We start from the raw sequence: 19,752 nt of genomic DNA, 5'->3' as shown, positions 1-19,752 counted from the left end.
AGGAATGAGAGGTTTTGTTCAAGAGTTTTTTCATGCATTCTGTTATGACTCTAATATGGTGTCATTCCAAGGGTGATTACAAGGTTAATGTGAGCATTACTTAAATAAAAATATCATTCATAGTGATTAAAACCTTTGGGGAAAAATCAGCCGTTTTTCTTGATCCCTCTAGTGTTTGAAATTGAGTCTCAAAGGACTTGTGAAGGATCCTGCATATTGAAAGTGATCTCCTGGAGATTTTTACATATCTCAAGTAGTCCTGAGAACTCTGCTGAATTAGTAATGTACACATAGTGCATTATTACTTGCAAACCAATGCATACTGAGCATTTTTGACAGCTGACATTCCTAAATAATACAGAGTATTAGTTTAAAAAATAGAAAACCCAGTCTTTTTAAAGCATCTCTTTTCTGTTTACCATCCTTCATCAATATAAATGATACACAGAATTCTGTGGATTTATCAAAAACGTTGAGAATTTTCAGGAATCCACTATTTCTGCATTACAACTTAAGGTTCTGAACAAATTAAACCATTCAACTGATTCTGAAAAGCCTTGGTCCATCCTTTCATGCTTTTGCATTTAGAGCTGCCCTGTTTGCAGAGGAAATGATCTATACCTGGGAGCAGCTGAAAAACAAACCAGGCATCTGACGAGCCAAAACCAATACACAACTTAAAGCACTGTTGCCTCCAGATTTCTTTAATGAACCACAAACTCTTTTGCTTCCCCAGCCTCATATCGTAATTGGCAATAACTACGACACCTTCTCAAAACACAGAAACTCATCAGCTGCCAGCTCCCTGCTAATAAACTCATCCAGAACAACTTATTAAGACATAACCTTTAAGTGTGTGAGCAAACAATATGCAGTGAAAGCCGCAACACAAATATCTATAAAGCGAGATGAAGTATTAGGATTACGGCAGCCTTCTCTGAGCGAAGCCAAGCATATGGTGGTATAATGGAGCATGAATTTACAGCAGCAGAGATGTACGATATAGATTAAAGCTTCATCTGGGAGAACATACTGCGCGGCAAAAAACAAACCAAAACAAAACAAAAAAACCCCAAAAACACCTAACAAAAAACCCGAAAAAACAACCCGAACAATTTTTTGTTTTGTTTTCTGGTTTAACCAGGAGCACAGAATACTGTTGTGTAGAACAAGGGCTCCCTCTGCTGCCCACGGGGAAGGACAAACCAAATCCTATCTTCTGAACCGCTAAAAACGCGATCCCGAAATAGCCCTGGTCTCAGCATGCTTCTCAGAACACGAGGATGGATGCGAGGTTTTCAGGCAGGACGGATGGGCTCCTGTGATCCATCTGGAGGGTGCGACATGGAAAAATCCAAAATAAATTAACTCCACTCCTCTAATTTTGTCGGCATCCGCAGCCAGAGTTGTAAAAGAAATAAGCACTTGACACATTTTGTTACTGTTTAAAACTAGACCAGAAATATTTGGTAAAAAAAAATCTTTATTTTCCCCTTGGTAAGGGAGCTGTGGTTTATTCATCCTGGCAGAGCAGCTTTTGGGGTTTTTCTTCAGTTAAATGAAACCTTAAAGTACTAGTGGAAAACCTACAGCCTGCAATAGTGCGACTGACCAACAATCAAGGATGAAATTTGAGGTGTGAATGTTACTTTTTAAACGTGATTGAAGCTATTAAATGAGAGTGCCAGCAATAGTTGCATTGCTACTTTGACGCTATTTAAGTGTCTTTGTACCCAGTCTGATGAATGCCAGTACCTTTGGTTTTTGGGGGAGTGCGGGGCTCTTTTTTTTTTTTTTTTTTTGTATTTGATTGCAGAGACAGGGCCGTGGCTGCAGGTCTGGATGTCTTTTAGTGCCCATTGCGGACTGTGGACAGAACTGCGGAGCCGGGGCCTCAGCGCAGGGAGGCACTTTTTGGGGAGCCCCAAAAGCAGAGCAGAGCTGAGGGCAGCGCCACTCCCGGCTGCTCCCGTGCGATGATCCACCGAATCGCGTCCCCACGGCGGCTTTTTAGAGTTAATCGGAGGGCCCGTGGCAGACTCATAGCCTAGGTCACCAGTCCATGGTGACATTTGTAGCAGTCACTGGCACAAAGGGACACGGCAGAGCCGTGGTGTTCCATCAGCCCAGCGGGACCGTGCCCGTCCCGCTGTGCCCTCACACACAGCGCACTCCGGGCTGGTCCCGCTGTGCCCTCACACACAGCGCACTCCGGGCTTGTCCGGTCCTGCTGTGCCCTCACACACACAGCGCACTTCGGGCTGGTCCCGCTGTGCCCTCACACACAGCGCGCTCTGGGCTGGTCCCGCTGTGCCCTCACACACAGCGCACTCCGGGCTTGTCCGGTCCTGCTGTGCCCTCACACACAGCACTCCGGGCTGGTCCCGCTGTGCCCTCACACACAGCACTCCGGGCCGGTCCGGTCCGGTCCGGTCCTGCTGTGCCCTCACACACAGCACTCCGGGCTGGTCCGGTCCTGCTGTGCCCTCACACACACACAGCACTCCAGGCTGGCCCCCTCCCGCTCCTCACGCCGGCAGCCCCCAAATGAGGGGCAGCTCAGGAAAGGCAAGGAGGTGCTGGAGAGGGTCCAACAGAGACCACAAAGATGAGGAGGAGTCTGGAATATCCCTCTGATGAGGAGGGACTATGAAACCCCTGGGCCTGGGGAAGAGTGAGAGGGATCTCATCAGTCCAAAACAGCATGTTCTGAGCACGGTGCCAGGCTCTGCTCAGTGGTGCCCAGCGAAAGGGCGAGAAGCAACACTGATCATCTAAAACACAGATTCCACGTCAATATGAGGAAGAGCTTCTTTACACTGCGGGTGGCAGAGCTGCCAGTGAGGTGTGGGGTACCCCTCTCTGGACACATCCCAAATCCACCCGGACGCGTCCTTGCGTCTCCTGCTCCGGTGACCCTGCCCTGCTCAGGGGCCTCGAGAATAGGCGGTGGATTGCCTCGCCTGGCGAGGGCGCGGCGGGGCGGCGGCAGCGCTCGGCGGTGGATTGGCAGCGCCTGGCGCGGGCGGCCTCAGCCATGGCGGACGAGGAGCTGGAGGCGCTGCGGCAGCGGCGGCTGGGCGAGATCAGGGCCGAGCATGGGGTGAGGGTATGGGCGAGATCGGGGCCGAGCACGGGGTGAAGGGACGGGGGGATCAGGGCCAAGCACGGGGTGAAGGGACGGGAGAGATCGGGGCCGAGCACCGGGTGAGGCAGGGCCCAACCCTCCGCCCGAAGCGCTTTCGGGGGCCGGAGGGGAAGAGGAGCGGCGTGTGCGTGACCGAGGCCGAGGGGAAGCGGGAAGAGGCCCGGCCCTGCCGGAGCTTTGGCTGGAAACGGCACCGAGCGCAGCCCCGGCCCCGCCGCCGCCTCCCTCCGCTCCTGCCCTGGGAGGTTCGGCACCCGAAAGTTCCCGCCCCCATCACTCACTATTCCATAGATTGCCTTCCTGGCCTTTCCAGCCATCTCAGTTTTCAGAGCTGAATCATAGAATCACAGAATTGTTTGAGCTGCAAAGACCTTCTGGAAATTATCCAGTCCAGCGTCTCATCAGGGCAGAGTCACCTGGAGCAGCTGACACAGGAGCGCGTCCAGGTGGGTTTGGAATGTCTCCAGAGACGAGACTCCACTCCCTCCCTGGGCAGCTGCTCAAGTGCTCTGCCGCCCTCCATGGAAAGAAGTTCTTCCTCGTGTTGAAGTGAAACTTGTGTTTTAGTTTGTGGCCATTGCTCCTTGTCCTCTGCTGGGCACCACTGAGTTGGACACCATCCTCTGACACAATCTATATATGGATTTATATGAAGTGTCAATTTTGTTGTTCTTGTGAAGGAACTCTGCCTCCAGCCAGCCCCATTTCCTGTCTGTGTGTTGATTTCATATAAAGTTCAGTATTTTTTCAGTTTTTTGTTACTTGCTTCTGAATAGTAATATTGACATGGAAGTTTGCCCCCTTTTGTTTTTCATATGTATTAGTGTTTAATGCAGGAACCAGCTCTTGTAAACACCCCCCCCCCCCCAACCCCATTAACTTTTCATTGGTTTCAGGAGTTAGACTTGATGATCCTTGTGTGTTCTTCCAGCTCAGAATATTCCATGATTCTGTGATTCTGGGATTTCAGCTGCCATGCTGAGAACGTGTTACGTTTCATTTTACTTATCCTTAACTTCTCTAATGGATCTATAATGCTTTTGTCAGTTTTCTGGGCTTTGGAGAAGCCTGTTATCCTAGAGCTCAGGGGAAGGCCTCTTCCTGCCCCCAGCCCCAGGAGTCCGTGGCTAGCCCAGGAACAGCTCACCCCACTGTTGGCAGGACCGTGCTGTGAGGAGAGCAGAGGGTGGCACATTTATTTGCTAGGGCAGCAGATTCCCATTTCCAGCATCTCATCCATGGGCAGGCAGGTTTAGCAGGCAGGTTTATCTTCCATCAATGCTGCTGGGATATTTTCACTTTCTGTCCTGTATGGAATGATTCTGGATTGTGAAATTTTTGCTCTGATCTCCTTCTTCAGGATCCTTCTGCTGATCCGTCGCAACAGGAAGCAAAGCAGAGGTATAAATGAGACTTGAATTTTGGTCTTGCATCTAATCATCTTTAACCATTTACTCTTTTTCTTTTTAGTATTTATTTGGAATGTTGCCCCACATTTGTTTTGTTGCTGGGAAAACCACCAACAAAGGAATTGAAATGGATCAAAGATTTGATGCAGGTGTGGCTCCCGTGCCATGACCACGCTGCCTGAGCCCTGCTGGGGTGGGAGGGCACGATGAAAAAGCAGCAGCAGCTAATTTTCCCCTGGCACTTGTCTGAGTTCAGTAACCTCCTGAGCTGCAGTGATGCAGCAGGGTGCTCTGGGGAGCATCATCCCTCCCACTGTCACCTGCTTCTGGGAGGCAGAACCCTTGGCTCCTCAGGGTTGGTAGGAGTTTATGATCCAAGTCTTGCAGGCTGGCAGAACTCCTCCCAAACTGGTGCTTTTTGTCAGTGGTGAGTTTGGGTTGGGTTTGGCTGCTATTGCAGTGGGAAGAGCCTTTCCCAGCGGATTTGTTTTTTCTGGGATGCCTATTCCAGTTAAAATGCTGAAGTAAAATTATTTTTGTGGAAGCTCAGTGGGGGAACTGTGTTCAGTATTTGTGCTGAGGGGAAAATTGTAAACAAGTGTTTGAAGAGCTGACTTTGCACAGTCCAAGTTTTATAAACTAAAGCTCCAGTTTTGCAGATACATATATCAAATATTGTAAATACATGGAGATTTAATGAAAAGTTCTAAATACATAGATTATCTTTGGTTTGATTTTGGAATTGCTTGGACAATTCCTTGTGCCTATTCTACCATGCACTGCCTTGGGGTCAATTCCACATGGATAAATGCAGGATCTAAAGGGTAGCACAGCTTTTGTCTCTTAAAATGTAATCTTGAGCAGTGAGAAGGTATAAGTGTGAAACTCCACCTTGATTTCCTGGAAGATGTTGCCAGCTGTGTAACTTCAGAAATGGGAAATGTCCAGAAGAAATTGACATTCCCAGGACAGGAAATGCTGTGAAAGATGTCATGTAAATGGAAGGTTTGAAGTGACCTCAAGAAGCCACTTCCACAGATCAAAAGTCTTCTGTAGTTTGCTGTTCTGTGCATGTTATTTTAGGTGTTTGAAATTCCACTTTTAATGTGTGTTTCACTTTTCCTTACAGGGAAGCAGAGATAAGAAATACTATTTTAGCTCAAGTTCTTGATCAAGCAGCTCGTGCAAGATGTGAGTATCCAAGTAACTTCCTAATAAAAAATACTCATCTAAGTGACTCCTCAGAAGTGTGTGGTACAGAGGCCAGACTAGAAAAATACTGGTTTTGCTGAGAAGATAAAACTTGCAGCTTTTCAGTTGGCAATATCAGTGATTAGAAGGGAGAGGCTGATGAGTGTCTGAATTATGTTAGTGTTTTGGATTTTATTTAAATTAGTAGAAGGAATTATATGAAGAGTCAAAGTTAGTTTTAAATACTTGCTTTTGATTAAACAAGAAATATAACTGTCTTGTACCTGGCATAAATGAAAGTGCCTTTTTCAATTTATTTCATGACCCTGGCATGAAGAAGATTGTTTCCTAGGGACATTTGTCACTTTTTTCTTACTAGTGAAGGTATTAGAGAATGTTCTAACCCCAAATGAACAGAGCCTGTTTTTGTTGCAGTAAGCAATTTAGCACTTGTGAAACCAGACAAAGCAAAAGCAGTAGAGAATTATCTTATACAGATGGCAAGATTTGGACAGCTAGCTGGAAAGGTGAGTATATTTCCTAATTCTTTCTCACATATATTTATTTTTAAACCCAATTCACTCTAAGAAAAGATGTTTATAATGTAAGTTAAATAAACTGTAAATAGCTCCTAAAGACTATTATAATTCCATCAAAAGCCTTCTGGAAGAAAGGAAATTGTGATTCAGTGTGATACTCTCAGAGTGTGTTTATCCACATTTTGTTGACTTTCCTAGGTATCAGAACAAGGTTTGATAGAAATTCTTGAAAAAGTGAGTCAGCAAACAGAAAAGAAAACAACAGTGAAGGTGAGTTTTCTTTCCTAAATGTAATGTTGTATGAAGTAGAGCAGCAGAATTGCATGTGTGGGACCAGTCCAGGGTGGAAGTTTGTATTGCACTCCTGCCCTGCCCTGGTGGGTGCTGGGGTTCCATCAGAGCAGAGCTCCTGGGGCCAGCGTGGTGTGGGGCAGCCTGGTCCAGCTCTGTCCTGTGCCCCTGGGCCAGGCAGTGCCTTCACTGCCACATGCATGGACTGGGAAAGGCTTGTGCCAGCCTGCATTTACCATCACCCTTCAATTTTCCCTCTGTGTATTTCATTTTAGTTCAACAGAAGGAAAGTGCTGGATTCTGATGAAGAGGATGATTATTAATACTGCTGTAAGGCTGCCAAACAATAGCCTGGAAAAATGCTGTTAGCAGGCAGAATGCAAGATCTGAAAATGTTTACGCTTCTTGACTTTTTTTTATTATTATAAAAGGCCAACAAATAACTTGTAAAATAAATCTGAGAAGGGGGATTTTATAACATAAAGTTTTGTAGTATAAGAGGCCTGAGCAGTGTGGGGTTCCCCATGGCTTCATTAGCATGAATGTTTTGTTGCCCCTTCCTCACTGTAAGCTCTGCTTTCAGCCACTGCACACACTTAACTTGCTGTTACTGTTTGCTAATAGCAAACACAGGAGCCAAGTGAGACAGGGAACAGCCACTCAGAGTTAAAGTCTGTCCAGACTCTGTCACAGAAGTGTTAGAAAGGAGATTCCCTGAGCCCCTGAAGGATGCCTGTCCAGCCAGTTACCGGCTCAAGTCCTTACTGAAAATTTAAAATGAAGGCATCCAAATAGTCTTTGGATCAGGGGATTCCTATCAGGCAGTCTGTGTAAAGAAACTTTACCAGCAAACAGCTGAACTGTTCCCCTGTCAGTTCCTGGGCTTTCAGACAAAGCAAGTTAACTGTGTCATACACAGCACTGTTCAGACACTTGGTATCGTGTATTCTTACAACTACCTCCACTTGTATCAAATGGCTGGAGAGTTTCTTACCTGGAAAAAAAAAGACAGACAATTTTCCTAAACTCTGCAACTCCTGCATGCATAAAGTAAAACTGAACTTGTGCTGTACCTTTATTCAAGAATATGGTTATGGAAATCAGTAGGATGAATACTGTAATGTGCTGATAAACTCTCCCACCACAACCCCCTTATCTGACATAATTTAACAGGATCGTGTATGATTCCAACTGCAGTGTTTTTTGGAACAGAATAAACTTGTTTCAAGTGAGCACTAGTGGGTGTGTTTTTCTTGTCTGAATGTGGTTAAAAAGATGAAACATTTGTTATTTTTGTTTCATTTGGTTTAGACTGTGCATTTTGCTTCTCTGTGTTTGTAATTAGGATGCCTTAGCTTTAGTGATACCCTGAGTGCCAAATTTCTTCAGACTTACAACCTTTACTGAGTCTGAAGCCAAAGTTTGGTGAACTGATTTTTCTTATCTATATGGCTGAGAAATCTGAAGAATAATTTAGTTAATGCATGCTACAATAAAACAATCAAAATTCTCACTCTGTAATTTGGGAATCAGATCTATAATAGTCTACTAGATCTAAATACCTGGATTATTCTTGCTACAAGTAAGGACCAATTACTTACTCTGGGTCATCTTTATAGTGCCAGAAGAAGGAAAACCAGGTTTACCTCTTTCCTTTTTTGTCTTTTGACTTGTAATAGCTGAACATTTTTTTAATTTGAATGTAGAGCTAGAAAAGGAGGTTATGTGAAAATGCTGAGTTTCACTAACAGTTCTCTTTTGTACACCTCTATGCATAAATCTAAAACCACACAACCTACTAAAATTATCAGTAAATGTAGGAGGAAGGAAAGTCCAGGAGTAAACACAGGATAAAGTCTTCAAATGCCTACAAAACCAAGCAAGAAAATCTGTAATAGACTCAATGCCTGGACAAAAGCACTCAAAGGAAACAGCATTTTCAAGAGTTCTTTTACTAGTTTTTTCTTTCCATCATTTGGCACAAATCCAAGGCACATCAGAAAATCAGATGAACTCATAAATTATTAGAAAAATAAACACATTACCCTCAAACCCAAATGTCATTTGACATTTTACCTCTTAGATTAAAAAGTTATCTGAAAAACCCAGCACTCTATCTTCCAGCTTTGTATTTTGCCAGGTAGTTTACTATTACCACAGTTAAAATAATTACTTATACAAACAGTTCATGAAATAAAATGCAAGCTGGATGTGATGAGCCAAGAATAAAAAAATAGTGCACTGCAAAACCTGGCTTGTGCTATTTACAGCTTTGCCTCCCATAACCGAACAGTAAAAAATGAACTTCAAATCTAAGCAGCCACTTGGTAGTTCCCTGTGAGCTTTCAATTCTTCACTGATCACCCCTGGGAATGGGGCAGGATTTGGCCTTTTCCAGCCAGTGCTTACTGATGTGAGAAGTACCTTTGATAATGGCAATTTCACCTTTTTAATAGCAGTCCAGAGCAGGCTCTGAAGCAGTTTAGTCTGTGGATGTTGTCCAGGATCAGAATAATGAGTAATTGTGCATTTTTGCATTCCTTCCTTTAGAGGAGGGGAAAAGCAACTTAAATGCATGCTACAATAAAACACAAGCAGCACCTCTGCTTGCTTCTGCTTTTTTATTAGGCTGTGAACAGCAAGCCCTTTGTCCAGGGCTCTCCACTTTTTCCCCAGTATCTTGGCTCCTCTGTAAGAACTTGATCTTGCAGCTCCAGTACAGGGGAGCATTGCTGAGATATTAGCAAGGGTTACATCCCTTCACATTAGTAATGCAGATGTTATGGACTATTGAAATACACAGAAATATATACTATAATGGTTTGTAACATTTCAATAAAAATAGAGACATTTCAATTACCTCTGGCAATAAATACCTTGTTATTCAATATATCTTTTTATATATATAAATATATTTATATTTAATTCTGAATGTAGTGATAAAAACTGAAAATGCAAAAATTATTCAAAGACTTTTAAAACAAAGTGGGTGGCTGAAAAATACAATACAGGGTTTCATTTGGTTTACTGTTAAATAGAACTTTTTAATAAGTGCTGAATAGAATAGGAAAGTAATTTTGCTGCCTTTAGCTCGTTACGTCCCTGTTAGTGAGATCAGTAATGATCTGACTGTGTGGTCACCCCCAATATGAACAAAGGAGTCGGGCTCCAGGGTGCCAGAACATTCCAGCTCTACTGCAGAGCCTGTGTGCTCTGAACTGGGGTGTGCCAATGTCACCGACAGTAACACACAGTGAAGGGCTACTGAAATTCACACCACCAACTTCCTCAGCTCTGGGCTTCAAATCCGTGCTTCCCTTCAGGGGTGTGAACCTGAGCCCTGCCAGTCCGGTGCCTGTGGCAGCCCTGGCGCTGCAGGGCTGCAGGAGCCGCTGTCGCTGCCCTCTGCTGGCAGTGGCACATTGACCGTGTGTCTGCGCTGCAGTAATTTACTGCGGGGAGGAGCTGCCCTGTCATCATCTTCCACAAACTCACCACTGCACCCCGAGTCAGTCACCTGACCTGTGCTCTGCTGCAGCATTCCAACAGATTTTAATTTGCTTTTATCAAAGCTTTTAATAGCCATCTGTGAGGAGAGAGAAATGGTACATTAAAAGCATCTGCTTTTTTCATTAAGAAGGAACATTATTATATTGTTTCTTGGACATTATTATCACGTGAATTTCATGACACTGAGAACACAGCCAAGATTAAAATAGCATACTTTGTAAGAGAGTAATTATATTTGGGCTACATATGAGAAAACAAGAGGCCAGCCTCCTCCAGGCTACACACACATCAGTACCAGACCTGGAAACATAACAGACATTCCAAAACTTATTTTCAGCTCACTATCACAACAGCATCCCAACTTTTCTGAACACCAGTTGTAATGCAAGTCTCAATGCACTTGAAATTAACAGCCATTTCTTTTGCTATTAAGAAAAGTGGAAGTAGTAACAGCCAGGGTCACCCAGGTACTGCTGAAGGCAAAGGCACTTTTTTTCCCTGCTTCCAGAGGTCACCTGTCAGGGAAGAGACACAGGCCCTCCCCACCCCCTAGTGCCTCCTTCTGGTCATTCCAACTATTCATATCTTCCATTTCCAGCTCCTGTTTTTGCTGTACAGAGTGGGGGGCTGGCATGGATTACTGGCCACTCTGCAAATGTTAAAATAACCAGAAGAAATAAAGAGAAAGCAAGCATGCTAATGACAGATCTTCTAAGACAAGAAAAAAAGGAGAAAGTAGCTTTTTTGCTGAAAAAAAGGTCTTTTTCAAGACTGGCAACAAACTTGAAAAAGCTGCAGACAGAGTTTATTTAAATCCACTAGCATTTAAATCCACTAACAATTCAGAGCTGTAGAGACTCATGAATTAGTTCAGCTACAGCTGTATGAACTCACAACCACAGAACAGGGCTGGAGTGTATCAGGGTCACATATTAGTTTTCTGACACTCTTGTACTGAAATTACAGACTGCCTTCAGTGATCCACAGTTATAAAATGTAAATCCCAGGTTAAGTAGTGGAATATTATAATTTAGAAAGAATTAATAAAATATTAGCTTTATAGAATTAATTTAGTGATCTCAAGGCTTTTGGCAAATATTCAGTCTTCTAAGGGCTGTAGGAAGAGAATCCCATTTTCCAGAAGGACATGAGCTGCAGAGTCTGCATTTCCAAGCTGTGTCAGGCTAATGATGGGCAGCTGCTGGACAAACCTGGTAAAAACTGTTTTGTTTTGGACAGGTCATTTTTCATTGATTTAGTGTTCTGAAATGGCCTAGCAGAAGATGCAATGAGAGTCAAAGCCAGTGTAAAGGAGGCAGAAGACAATGACAATGCAACATGCAGTTTGCTGTCACCCTTGCAAACATCTCCTCTTACAAAGCAAACCCCAATTTCAATCTACTGAAAAACATCTCTCTTGCCAAAGCAAGAGCTCCAAGAAGCTGCAGAGTTTTTCAGTTCTAGGTTTTGCTGGACAGGACACAGAAGAGAAAACAGAGATGAAACCTGCAGTAAGAGGCTTAAGATATTTAAAAGAATGTTCAAGAGGTGTCATAGAAGCACCACTGAAGTTTGAACAATGATGAAATTTGGCAAACAGGTCAGAACTTCTGTGATTCAATGACCACCACTAGTAAACTTCCTCTTACATGTACCCAGAGCAGTAGCAGAGCAAACAAACATATTTGCTATAATATAAGAACAATCTGAGCAAGTATTTCCACTTACCTGATGCAATAAGTGATAGTCAAAATTAGGGACGCTTTTATCTCTTGTTATTGTTCTCCGTAAGTGTTTTTCTCTAAAGAAAATTTTAAAGAAATCAAAGAAATTAAATGTCTTCACATAAGCCTTTCATAAAAGCCTCTCTCAGAAGCTCCACAAGGTGGAACTGTCTCACCAGATACAGGCAGCTCCCTGACAACACCTTCCCAGAACTGCAGCCTACTTGCATTCCCTCTATTTTACTATGGAACAGACATTAGGACTTAAAAAAATACTGAGCAAAACCCAACCAAGAACTGAACATCACTACAGTATTTTTAAGCAGTCTGTCTCTGAAATGCTTAACTGATGGTACACCAAGTATTAGTGCAATCCCAATTTTAGATACATTTTCAAGCCCTCCCTCTCCACCCCAGTGAGCTTGTCATGCCCAGAATATCTGCCTGGGGATGTGACTCTGGCAGCCCTGAGGATTAACATCCACTGGCACAGCACCGTGTCATGTGTAACCAGCCCTGACCCACTCTGGGCCTTTGTTAGCAGCTGCACTTCTCCTTTGATTATGGGAAACAACAAACCCACTCTGAGCAAGCTTCTCTGCTTACTTGTTAAATCTGTTAATTGATTGGACCAGCTGAAGTTGTCTGCTTATGGGATCATCAGCTTCCTCACAGGGCTTAGGATGCACTGGGGGTTTAAAAGAACAGGCAGCTAAAATTACAACTGAGTCTCACTTAGGATTTTAAATTGAACATAAAACTATAACTGTGCCAACTTGAATTAGAGTAGTGAATTATCTTTGGAAATTTTAAAAACTTCTAAATTGCAGAAGTAACCATTCTTCCTCAGATAAAACAACTGGCCAAACTTCTGAAGAGACTGTAATTCTGGACTCTGAGGCCCTGAATTACCAACTTGAATTAACACACAGATGCTGAACCACCTCTTCATTAGTATTACTCATATCTTCTATTGCTCTTTTAGAACTATTCAAAATATTTGAAAGAACTATTCTCACTTTTAGGTGTCAGCACGCTGTGATTAATTGTGATTTTTCTTTCATACCAGTGGAAATATCAAAGGTACCTTTTTTCCTTATCTTGCCAGTGACATGCTGCTCACTCTCCTTCTCTCCCTCTGCTGATGGGGGAACATAGCTTGGTGCTGCTTCCAGCAACTTCATGATGTTTGAATTCTTGATTTTGAGAGTTTCCATTTTCACCATTATTAAAGAAAAACAAAAGTACATTTTAGTATTTCAGTCTGTGCAGAGTGTGTTAATTAATGCTTATTATAAAAACAAACTTATATCATTCTGAGTAGGGACAAAAACAGTGTTCTGCAAGTTACACTGTAAGGCAGTGATGATGATGGAGTCCTGACCTCTTATTTTAAGCTGTATTACTTATGGTTAAGCCAATTTCAGTTTAAATGGTAACATACACACCAAAATTGATTCAGTACAGAATTTTGTGGTCATTAAGCTATATCTCAGAGGCCATTTAAGCACATTAAGGAGTCCTTTAAAGAGTGAAATAATTCTGTATCATTTAATATGACATATAATGTTATTGCTATTAATAAAGGGGAAGGTCAGAGTGATCTATTGCAGGATAAAAGGAATCAAAAGCCTTGAAGGGCAGAAGATAACGGGTGGGACAAGGAACGTTGCTGCCGGTGCAACTGATTAGTGCAAGGTGTTTTATTTGCTTACATCCAACTTCTGCTCCCTCTGCCATTACAGAGGATTTTAATGTATATTTTATTTAGGTCTGTGATCCCACTCTTTCTAGATTCGTCCTTTTAGTCAAGGATAACTTATTCTAGAAACACAACCGGGTTTCACAGGCCACCGGAACCATCGCTGGGCTGCACAAGGAACGGGCATCTCAGCGTTTATAGCCCCGCTAAGGGCTGGGTGCAGCTCAGAGTGTGCAGCCCTGCTGTGCCAGCTCAGGGCTCTTTGCCCCCTGCCCAGCCCTGCCCTGGCAGCCTCGGCAGGCCGTGCAGACTCACGGGCTCGGCACAGTCGGCGGGGGTGCAGCCGCGCTCGTTGCGCAGGTGCCGCAGGGCCCCGTGCTGCAGCAGCAACGCCACCAGCGCCTCGCTCCTGCCTGCCACGGCCTCGTGCAGGGCGGTGCTGCCCTTGCTGTTGGAGAGGTTCACGGAGGCTCCGTGCTGCACAGCAAAGGGAGATCACAGTTAGAAAGGAGCAGCAGCCCCAGAGCTGCACAGGGCCTGGGGCAGCTGCACCACCAGAGCCACAAGAACCCACCTGGCCACATTAATGCTCCATCCCCCGGCCACAGTTTCATGGATCAGCTCATTTTGGTTTTGCATATATCTATTACATATTCCAAGCTCTAGAGATACTTAAGAAACCCCCAACCCTATGTGATAGAGTCCCAGGAGAGAAAACCTGCCACCTGCCACGTAACACTTCCATAAAAACAGCTACCTGTACAATAGCAAGGTAATATTTATCTAATTAACATCTGTGAAGGGGTGGGATTGAAAGGAGTAGGTTAACAAAAACTCTTATTTCTTTCCCCCAGTATTTTTTGACAGACTAAAAATACTGATCCTGAGTACTGGGTAAGCACAGGTTTCACATGAGAAATACCAGCAGAACACTCTGTCTGCAGTATCTTACCTGCAGCAGCAGGGCAGCAGTCTCATAGTGACCATTCAAGCATGCATAAATCAAGGGAGTATTTCCATATATATCCTTTTTATTTTGTTTAGCATTGTAATCCATCAGACACTTTACCACCTATTGAAAGAAGTAACAACTTCAGTCTTACTGAGTAGGAGTACTGAGTTACTGAGTATGAAACTAATTTTCATATTTTTACACCCACTTTTAAAAAGAAAAATGTAAGCAACTACAAGAAAGACCAGAAAATAAAACTCAAGGTGTGTGAAAAACAAATATAGCCAATAACTTAATAAAACATCAAAACCAAACCACCACAGCAGCAGCACCCTTTTCCAAACTCATCACAACACTTGGAAGGAGTTCCTTATACTGTAATTACCCCATGAACTAATTTACAACTATTCCATGAATTAACCTACAACTCTGAGTTTTTCTTGCTTCTCTAGTACTTTGTCTTCCTATCACTTTCAAAATCCTCTTCTTTTCCCTCCAGCAGTCTTCAGCTCCTTATTTTTAAATAATTTTCCGCTTTTCTAATTTTCCCAATTTTCTGCTTTTCTGCATCTTTCCATTTGCCTTTTTGCCCCTTCTTTTTCACGTTTGTTATTTTCCTGTCTCATTTACTCTCCCTCCTGTATTTACACCCTCCCCCATGGGCTCATGCTTCTCCTTCACTACCTCTGCTTCCCTGACTTGAAGTGAGGGGTGAGTTATCTGCTGCCTCAAAGCTGCATCAGCTCATGATCTAAGTACGGAGTTGAATCTACAGTAACTATTTCCTACTGTGGCTACTGAAGACACAAATATAACCCAGAGAAGAAGGTACAGAGGAATGTACACAGAGGATTCAGCTGCACAAGGGATGTTTGAAATACAACAGAAGGTTTTTGCACTACTTTCATTAAACCAGTATTTTAAGTCATGTATGCTTATATATATAAGTCATAGATGCTTTTATAAAGAAAAGGTGTCTGCTGAAACAATTTCAGCTCCAAGTTTCCCTTTCCATCTGGAGATTTTAGACAGTGAAAACAAAATCCAGAACCGCCAAACTCATGTTCTCTGCTCCTGGCTCAGTCTGGTTGCTGATTTCCCCAGGCAGCTTTCCGTGGTGCCAGGGAGCTTTGTGCCAGGCAGGGTTACCTGGGAGTGTCCCCTCTGGCAGGCCAGGTGCAGGGGTGCTGCCAGCTGGGTGTTCCTGGCGCTGGCACTGGCGCCGTGGCGCAGCAGCAGCGATGCCAGCTCGCCGTGCCCGTGCAGAGCAGCCATGTGCAGGGGGGTGAAACCATCCTGGTTGGAAACATTCACCCCCAGCCCGTTGGCACTGATCTTGGAAAACTTCTGTTGAGGAAAACACACAATCAAACTATCATCTTTGTTTTTATTAATGAAATAGCCAAATACCTGCTAAGTTTATATAAAATGGGCAGATGGGCATTACAAGAAATTCTGCTGGAGTCTAATTTGAGGCCTTCAGAAAAAGTCAGTGAAGCAGAGCAGCTTGGTAATTTTCAACAGAAAATTACTTTTATTGTTATCTCTTTTCTTCCAACGTGATACCTTCATGGAGAGTATTCATTTACCTCCAGGCAAAGTATTCATGGTACTAAAAAGAGGCTAAAGCAGCACAGTTTGAGACAGAAGTAAAACTGAATGTTGTTATACTGCTGTTAGGATGCTCATACTGGATATGAGGCAGTGTAATGAGTTACTTTGATTTACACAAATATTTATGCTCTTTGAAACAGACAATAAACACCTCAATGCTACATGAAGCTTGGGGTAATAAGGATACAAACTAAAATTAATTTAATTCACCTGGAAGCAAGAGCGGCCCAGAGAACAGACTGCCCTGGGGAGTCAGGATAAGGAAAGCACCTGGAGGACAGTTTGCCCAGCTGTACAGAACATCCTCTTTCACTCCTCTTGCAAACTGTGCCTGCCTGACATTTACAGTGGTGCACAGCCTTTCATCCTGTGCTTTCAACGTGTGCCTGCCTAGCACAGGGGTTTGGATTAACTAACAAGTTCCTTCTTCTCATTCAGCAGACAGGTAAATTCCACAGCAGATGCCATTCCCCTCCCTGTCAGAAATAAAATGAGCTTTATGGACTCCAGCTCTGGCATCTTTAGCACACGGGGTAAGGGCTGTCCCTGAGGGCACAGGGACAGCCCTTACCAGAGAACAAAGCACAAAGGTATGAATATGAAGCCTTCAAGGACAACAGCACACTCTAAGCCTGCACAAAATAAGGGTGTGGTGGTAGTGGGGAATTCAAAAATTAATCCATCTCACAGTGCTGTTAACCCCAAAGCAGCCAATCAACTGAAATTTTGTACTTAGGTTTGTTTTTGCAATGATTTACCCAGTCATGCACCCCTTCAGACACCTCCTGGAAGGCAAGTTATGGAATTTCTATTTCCAAAAAGCTGGGATTGTTCCTTATGTAAAACAACAACAACAAAAAACCCAAACCAGAATCACATACACACACACACAAAAAAAAAAAAAAAACAAACCCCAACAAAAAACCCACCCACAAACCCCAAGCAAAAAACAACAAACCAAAAAAACCATTCAAAGAGTGTATTTTAAAGCCTCATTCTATTCTACAGTGTGTGGTAATTTAGGGGGAAGGAAATATTTGTAACTGTAAAGAAAGTCTTTGTAATTAGTTCAGATCTCTGAAGAGGATTTAGATATGGCTTGTAGAAAAGATGCCATGCAATTAAAAAAAGACTTTATCAGCATTACATGGATTCTGGGATTAGCAGGTATTCCTTGCTGAACTGATTACTAACAGGTAAGTAGATATGCTGTGCCAGTAGCAGTGTAAACTAAGAAGAACCAGAGGCTTAGAAAAGAATGAATGTTTATTCAAAGTGGCCCAAACCTTCCTGACAGCACTCCACATATCCTAAAAGCAAACTGTGAAGCTTTCTCAATCCATTACACATTGTGCAAGTCCATGAACATCATTCCTGTATCCAAAATTTTCAACAATTCCATTAAAAAAGAACAATTTCATACAATCAGATGAAGTGTGAAGATCTGTATATAATTTATTTTTAGAAGAGAGACAGAGGTGCTGGGCAATATGAATGCTATTTCCCTGGAGTTAAAACTTACATTACAAGAATTTAAATTATTCTTTTTACAGAATAAATATTCTAACCTTTTGTGCTGGCCCACATTTTGAGCACTGGCATAATGGATGGCAGAATTCTGGTTTTGATGTACTGGCTGTGTCATCCTCATCTTCCAAGTCTTCTTCCACCCATTCCAAGAGATAACGGACCTGGAATAAAAAGCACATCCTTCTTTATAGAGTCCCAAAGTTCCATGTCCTAACAGATCTGCACATGTGGACAAGTCAGATTTGACAAACACACACTTTTGTGTCTCTCAGGGAGAGCACACAGCTACCTCCTGCCATCAGCTGCCCACAGGCCAAATTAAAAAATCAAGGGTTATTGTTGACAAAGCAGTGAGGAAGTTCTCCAAGTACAGTGAAGTGAATTATAAATGACTGCCTGCTGCCTAATCACAACTGCAGTGCTCACCCACTCTCAAACACTCCACAACCTTTCAGCTCAGATGATTTGTGCCAGCTCCTATCAATGTGAATTTTGCTTCCTCTTTTGCTTTAAACTTAGGAGTTGGACAGTTTCACTTTTTCCTCAATTTGCAGTGCCTCATTTTTGAGAGTGAGGCCCTTCAGTGAAGTCTTAGGGCTCAGGGCATTCATGTGCAACCTGCAGTGATGCTTAGGGTATTTAGATTTTACATTACATTTCATTCAGCAAAATAAAAGCTGTTTAAGCAGTACATTTTTGCCTTGAAATTCATTAATCTAATTTCATTAAAACATTTTAGAATTAGCAGTGATTGCATTAAGTCTCCATTACTACTGGACCAAGGCAAGAGCTCCACAGCTGCTAGTCCAAGGGAATGGGGACAGTGGGATTTCTGAGACATTCCCCCCACTCTGTTTACTCTCACACTTGTCACAGGTTCTGCTCCTCACCACTGAGCTCTGGGACAACAACACATCCATGTCCTATCCACTTAAACACATGCAGCTACAACAAATCCTGGGAAGCCAGGAAGGGCCCTACACCTGATTCTGAATAACAGCATATTTGAGCCTGAAAAGGGATGTTTTTACAGAACATTGCTTTCCCTGCAAACTCCATGTTGTTCTCTGGAACAAAAGAAATATTCTCTCAAGCCTGTCTGTTTATGGAAGGCCAGCTCAGCAGAGCTTTACTACTTGCTACACTTGTTCATGTCTAAAATAAAAAGAACTGTCACTTCACTCCCCCTTTCCCTGCAGACTCACCAAGACTCTCACAATTGATTTCCTCCTCCTCCTGGCACAGCCCAATACTGCTGCTCTCATTATCCAGTGCACAGCTCCCAAGATATTGATGCCAGTGCCTCCCAAAAACCTGAACACACTACTCCTGTGCTCATCTCTTTATAATTACAGTGCAGTGGTTTAAAGGTATTTTTTGTCAAAATATTACCTGTACCTTCAAGTAGACACACAATGGACCATCTCAGGAGGTTGCCCAGTCTCATTTACCAGGTAACTTGTCAGCTGAAAGGTTCTTTACACTGCTGGGTTACTTTGGAATACTCAGCTGAGCACTCTGGGTTTCTGTACCCTCACTCCACCCTTTCAGCTGCTCCCCAGCACTTATTTCAGACAAGAGATTTGGTTTTTTCTCTGGTAGATTTGCACATATCCTTCCCCCTGGACAGGCTGGGTAGGAGAGCACCAAATCCAGGAGCTATGCTGAGACAACACCGATCCCATAATAATCTTTTTTTTTTTAAAATCTTCCAGTTTCACAGCACTTTTTTAATGCCTCCCCTTGCAAAGCTCAGTTGGCTGTTACAGCAAACATCTCCAGCAGCCCTAATGACCTGGTTGCTGTGGCTGTTCCTATGCAGACAGACCTCAGGCTGTCAAAACAAGGTCAGAGTTTTTAAATGCTTGAGGTTTTTTAATAGATATGCAATCTGTAACCTTTGTCATCCAGCTGGATGATTCTCCTTTTCTGAACAGCTTCACATGAACTTCAGCAATGAGGAAAGTAAAGCCACAAAAGAGAAGGTGATTCTGTTATCTGAATGCACAGACTGGATTTCTATATGCTTTTTTTCCTATATGCTTTTCACTGCTGGTATCTGTTGAGCAGTATTTTCTTGATGAAGTCTAGATTTTCACAAAGTGGGTGAAAAGTGAACTGTAATACTTGCACATTTACCAC

General features: G+C 43.2%; 2 protein-coding genes across 12 annotated transcripts in view; one reads left to right on the top strand and one right to left on the bottom strand.

The window, feature by feature from the left end:
• Positions 1–2,993: 2,993 nt before the first annotated feature.
• PDCD5 (programmed cell death 5) lies at positions 2,994–7,810 on the top strand. Of its 2 annotated transcripts, none has more exons than XM_009090590.4 (6): positions 2,994–3,103; positions 4,509–4,549; positions 5,687–5,748; positions 6,184–6,275; positions 6,486–6,557; positions 6,854–7,810. In XM_009090590.4, the coding sequence occupies exons 1-6, from the start codon at positions 3,038–3,040 to the stop codon at positions 6,899–6,901; spliced, it is 381 nt and encodes a 126-aa protein (XP_009088838.1). In that variant the 5' UTR covers positions 2,994–3,037; the 3' UTR covers positions 6,902–7,810. The 2 variants fall into 2 exon arrangements, with proteins under 2 accessions (XP_009088838.1, XP_018770068.1); XM_018914523.3 differs by having other exon boundaries at positions 2,994–3,109.
• Positions 7,811–8,514: 704 nt separating this feature from the next.
• ANKRD27 (ankyrin repeat domain 27) overlaps positions 8,515–19,752 on the bottom strand; it is a 53,756-nt gene continuing 42,518 nt past the window's right edge. For 5 of the 10 annotated variants that reach the window (XM_009090819.4, XM_018914520.3, XM_018914517.3 and 2 more), the window contains exons 22-29: positions 17,649–17,771; positions 15,616–15,813; positions 14,467–14,586; positions 13,830–13,991; positions 12,900–13,008; positions 12,419–12,500; positions 11,817–11,889; positions 8,515–10,164 (exon numbers count right to left, since the gene is read on the bottom strand). In XM_009090819.4, coding sequence (XP_009089067.1) covers positions 9,898–10,164; positions 11,817–11,889; positions 12,419–12,500; positions 12,900–13,008; positions 13,830–13,991; positions 14,467–14,586; positions 15,616–15,813; positions 17,649–17,771 — 1,134 coding nt within the window. In that variant the 3' untranslated portion in view covers positions 8,515–9,897. The other 5 variants (XM_050979114.1, XM_050979113.1, XM_050979115.1 and 2 more) reach the window with 5 other exon arrangements.

This window comes from Serinus canaria, chromosome 11 (assembly GCF_022539315.1).
Source record: "Serinus canaria isolate serCan28SL12 chromosome 11, serCan2020, whole genome shotgun sequence".
Taxonomy (NCBI): Eukaryota; Metazoa; Chordata; class Aves; order Passeriformes; family Fringillidae; genus Serinus; species Serinus canaria.
This window is presented reverse-complemented; position numbering and strand designations above follow the sequence as displayed.